The 5,216-nt window shown below is 44.7% G+C and overlaps 1 protein-coding gene across 1 annotated transcript; it reads right to left on the reverse strand.

The window, feature by feature from the left end:
- Positions 1–1,548: 1,548 nt before the first annotated feature.
- Positions 1,549–4,549, reverse strand: LOC110026187 (arginine decarboxylase-like). The gene is made up of 2 exons (XM_020727042.1): positions 2,919–4,549; positions 1,549–2,853 (listed from the first exon to the last, which is right to left on the reverse strand). The coding sequence occupies exons 1-2, from the start codon at positions 3,989–3,991 to the stop codon at positions 1,815–1,817; spliced, it is 2,112 nt and encodes a 703-aa protein (XP_020582701.1). The 5' UTR covers positions 3,992–4,549; the 3' UTR covers positions 1,549–1,814.
- Positions 4,550–5,216: the final 667 nt, after the last annotated feature.

Consider the following 5,216-nt stretch of genomic DNA (forward strand, 5'->3'; position numbering starts at 1 on the left):
CTTTTTTTAAGAATTCAAGCGAGGAATCCTTAGCTTGGGTAGGGTATCGTCTATTTGATTTGGGAAGTGGACTCTTCTGCGAGCGGTCAGACAGGCAATCGCATCCGTTCTTCCTATCATTGTTCGTCTGCGTATATGCGACTGTGTCGGTGTTTTGGGACTCACTTTGTCCCTATGTCGGCTGGTTTTTGACCTGGTTGTGCATGATAGGCGGGTTCCCTAGTGGGGGCCTTTGAAGATGAACCCCCTGGAGTTCCGCTTCCATGAGAGGTGGCTGGTCGTTCCTCTAAGTGATTGCTACCTGGTGGACCTCGAATTACTCCATCATGAGTGTCATTTGGGCTTGTAAGCCCTGGATCTGTACATAGACATCTTTTTGTGTAGCGTTTTTGTTGAGTTCCTTGAGTGATGTCTCACTTTTGGAAGTCTCTCCTTTCTAGTTAGTTCTGTTTCTCGTCTGAGGCATGTCCACACTCACCGCACCACCTTTTAGAATGTTGGATCCCGAATTGTCTTTTGTGAACATGCATTGAGAGTTATAATTGAGTGGATAAGAGAATAAAGTGAACCAAAAGTTACTGTGAAGAAAATCAGGTGAGTTCTCTTATTCTTATTTTGGCTCGTATTTATTGAGGTTTTTTTTTATAATTATAGAAAGAAGCAAATAGTTATGAAAACTGTTCTTAATACAATCAATACTATAATAAATTGTATGGATTTCATTTCATAACTATATTACAATTTGAATTTTGATATAGCAATAATTGGATGATCGACTTGCTGGAATTCGACCGACTGAGGTGATCGACTAGGTGGCGACCGTGCTTTGTGTTTGGTCAACCGAGGCATTCGGTCGAATGACAATCTCATATATCGTGGCAAAAGCAGGTCGGTCGTCCAATCGCGATTAAGGAGTTTCTACTTGTGCTTCGATCAGTCGGTTGGTCAACTGATGAGTCGATTTGTTTTGTCGGGCGAACCGTAGATCACTTGCCGCTTTAACTCAAGTCTTACGGTGCTTGCATTACGTCTATCTGGTCAGTACGTCGAATATCCATGTTTGTATGGTCTTATGCGAATCTCATCATTGCCTGTGAGGTATCCAACAAAACTACCGCTAAGATGAATAACGCTTCGCCTTTTGGAGGATCATCTCGCTATTGGGTGAAGGTCCATCTCTAGAGCTTTGACTTGAACCGGGTTTAGAGATGAGTTTTATCTGCTTGACGGTGACTTGTCGGTCAACTATTTGCCTTTGAAGGAAGCTATTTATTTTTTGTCATTCGTTCTCTTTGAGATTCACGGTGGTAGTTCTAGTGTAACCCAGAATGATATATTGACCACCATAGAATGAGAATTTTTCAAGAAAAAATGCAACTTGGACTATAGCATGAAAAAATTCTCACGCAATAATGCACTATCATTTCTGGGATCTACTACAGCGAGTTTTTCTTTCCAACCATCAATCTCTTCCCCTTGGTCAAAATCTCTGCTCAAACCTGATTCGTATTCCAGTAGAACAGTCATTCCACCGAATGGAAATCAAAATGAAGACAAAAACGGCTGATTTATTTGACAAATTACAAAGGCAATTAGATAAGCCTTAGGTTTCCCCTACTAACACAAAGCAAAAGAGAAGTTGAGGTACTATTGCCTCTACATACATAGCCATCAACTAAAGCCATGAAATTAACGCTGAATCCTACCCAACAATTAGACTTCTAACAATTATAGAAAAACACGAAAACTAAAACGTTGGGCACTACAACAACACAAATCCAACTTTGGTTACGAGTCACGACCACCTCAGAGCATCAAAAGCTTAGGCAACGCATTAACTCCCACTCCACATCATCATCATCGGAGCTGCCCGCCGATGCTACGGCATCCGCTTCACCGGCCATAACTTCGTCGGCGGTGAGGACTAGGTACGGCATGGAGTTGAAGGCGCGGGCCAGGCCGCAGGAGATGGTTTCCCTTTCACTGTGAGCGTATTCTTCAGCGCGGCGCTTCAGCGAATCGAACATTAGCTCAGGTTCATGCTGCATCGATCGCAGGACATCGGCACATGAGGGGCCAGGCATAGCACGCGTAACCGCGAAGGAATGGGGACCCTCACTCTTCTCCACGCGCACGACGCTTGGCCCGCCGAACAGATTGTGCAGTCCTCCGAGCGCCTCCTGGTACGCTCCGCCGAGAAACATCCCCAGATAATATCCTCCTCCGCTAGAGAATTCGTGCAGAGGGAGGCTCTTCCTCCCGCCGATGAAACTATCCAGCTTACCATCACTGTCGCAGGTTAGATCTGAGAGCACGGCATTAACCGCCGGTCGCTGGTCAAGGCGGTGAATAGGGACGATGGGGAAGAGCTGACCAATTGCCCAGAAATCTGGAATTGATGTGAAGATTGATAGGTTAACATGGTAGGTGCGCACTGGATCTGTGGTAGTCATCTCCCTTGCCACCAGGTCGCAGAGAGCATCCACGGCAGCGAGATGTTCAAGCCCAAGCAATCCATCCTTGAATTGTTCAACGCATCGCCGCTTCAGCTGATCTGCATAGATGATGCACGAATCGTACTCTGACCTCATCGCTGCAGCCGTCAGATTATGGTAGTCGGCTAAGGCGTCGTCTTCCAGCGCGTCCAAGAGGTAGACGAGGTTCTGTCCAAGAGTACCGGGATCGACAACGGTAGAAGAGATGGCTTCGAAAACCAAGACGGAGTGATGGGAGACGAGGGCACGCCCACTCTCGCTGCAGATGACCGGATGGCGCACATGCTTTCTGTCGCAAGCGAATTGGATGGCCCGAACCACAGTAGAAGCGTACTCATCCAGGCTATAGCCGACGGACATATCAGAGCAGCTAGAATGGGATGCATGACAGAAGCGTACTCATCCAGGCTATAGCCGACGGACATATCAGAGCAGCTAGAATGGGATCCATCATAGTCGATGCCCAGGCCACCGCCAATGTCAATCACGCGCATACCAGCGCCGAGCCTGGCGAGCTCACAGTAGATCTGAGCTGCCTCAGTGACGCCATCAGCAAGTAGAACGGTGGACGGGATCTGGGAACCGATGTGGAAATGTAGGAGTTGGAGGCAGTCGAGCATCTCCAACTTTTGGAGCTTATTTGCCACGGAGAGAATCTGAGCAGTAGTCAGCCCGAATTTACCCTTTTCACCGGAGGTTGATCCAAAGTGGCCAGAATGTTTGGTTCTAAGTTTTGCACGGAGGCCAATAACAGGCCGGACACCGAGCTTGTGGCTTGCCTCCAACACTGTGACAAGCTCCTCCTCCTGCTCAAGAACAATCACGGTTTTCAGACCAAGGGTTCTTGCCATTAGAGCGAGGGAGACGTATTCAAAGTCCTTGTAGCCGTTGCAAATAAGGAGCGCGTCAGGGTTGCCTCTCGTAAGGCAACTCATGGCAAGGAGAAGTTCAGGCTTAGATCCTGCTTCGAGGCCGAAACGGAATGGTGAGCCAAAGTCAACAATATCCTCCACGATGTAGCGGTCCTGATTGCATTTCACCGGATAAACGCCCTGGTAGTGAGAATCATAGCCACTGGACTGGATGGCAAAGTGAAAGGACGAATGGAGGGATTCAAGGCGGTTCTTAAGAACATCAGGGAACCGGACGATGATCGGTAGCTGGAGACCGAGGCCACCCGAGGATTTCGGATCGGATGCTTTCTGAACAACCTTCATTAGATCGATCTCCTGGTATGGAAGAGTTGCAGAACCACACGAACGGACAGACATGTTGCCGGCGGCATTAACGGTGAAGTATGGTGCGCCCCACCCTTCAATCTTGTAGAGGGCGGCAGAGAGGTCAGTAGACCAAGATGCATGAACATCGTGGGCGGTTGGGATGGCCGCAGTAGCCGGAGCACCACAGGAAAAAGCTCCCGGAAGGGGAAGAGAACCATCCCAGACGAAACCATGGCCAGGAGGAACAGGAGTTTCTACACAAGCCAGGGCCGGCATCTCTCCCCAATAAATTAATGAAAGAATTAAAAAAAAAATTAGGGTCCTATCAGATCTCGGTTGTAGGGAAGGGGGCTTTAAAAGCCGCCGAGGCCGGAGCCCCGGCTACCCCCCCAAAAGTAGCAGAAGAGTAAAGAAAAAGAAGGGGGGATGGCTTAGCTCGCCGTTAAAGAGACCGGATATCCCCACGCCGTCCCTCAGAAGATGGTGGATGCCAAAAAAAATCAAGTGGTTTGGAAAAAAAATTTGAGGCAATTCACCGAGATGCAAAGAACGGAAACCTCAAATATAGCGGTGTCGTTAGATCTATAATCTACGAGAAAAGAGAGTAAAAAATGGATTGGCGAAACGAAAAAAACCTACCGATGGGAAAACCAGAACAAATTACGCCAACGGAAATCGACTCGAAGAAAAGGGACGACGAAGGAATGATTACCTAATGCCGACAGCCGCTGTGTAGGCGGAGCCACAGAGCTGAAGGAAGGAGGAGGCGCAGCCGGGAAACCCTAACGGATTGAAAATAGGGGAAGGGGAGGGGAAGCTGGCGAGATTTGCATGAGCCGGCTTGGGTGATTTATATAGGAAAAAATTCACCCGTTCTGGGTTTAAATAATAATTAAAAGTTAAAAAATAGAAAATAAAATCGCTGTTATTTCCTTTGGTTCAACAGAATATATCCCGTGCCCGTGACTTACTATTTTTCTTACTGGGATTCTGTACGTTAATTAAAAAAAAATATATTTTTTCCTTTACTTTTACCTTTCTAAATTCATGATAATTTTTATTTCTATTAAAAGTAATTAAATTTTATTATAAATATTCATATTTGTTATAAATATTTAACTTTTATATTTCTTTTCTGAATATAATTAATGTTTATTTATTTTTAATTTTTTTATTAAAAAATTACATTAACATTTAAAAAAAGTCAACTACTTTTTCTAAAATATTTTCAGCTGAGATTAATAAAATTAAAATTAATTATATCATGATGCATTAATAAAATTAAAATAAATTATATCATGAGGCATTAAAAATTATAATGAGACAAATTTTACTGTGCATGTCCTTAATTTATGTTAGGCTTTTTCAAAATAAATTTAAATTTAAATTTAGCCAGCAAATTTAAATTTTAAAGCATAAATAAGGTTAAATTGTTAGACAAAAATTCATGCACAATTCTTAATTAGTGTTTAATGCGCGTGCTAATTTCTTAAATTTACTT

The sequence above is a fragment of the Phalaenopsis equestris genome, unplaced genomic scaffold (genome assembly GCF_001263595.1).
Source record: "Phalaenopsis equestris unplaced genomic scaffold, ASM126359v1 Scaffold000357, whole genome shotgun sequence".
Taxonomy (NCBI): Eukaryota; Viridiplantae; Streptophyta; class Magnoliopsida; order Asparagales; family Orchidaceae; genus Phalaenopsis; species Phalaenopsis equestris.

Coding starts and splice junctions, on each gene's coding strand:
- LOC110026187 (XM_020727042.1), bottom strand. CDS start 3,991: ATGCCGGCCCTGGCTTGTGTAGAAACTCCTGTTCCTCCTGGCCATGGT. Junction 2,854..2,918: donor CATTCTAGCTGCTCTGATAT/GTCCGTCGGCTA, acceptor CTGCTCTGATAT/GTCCGTCGGCTATAGCCTGG.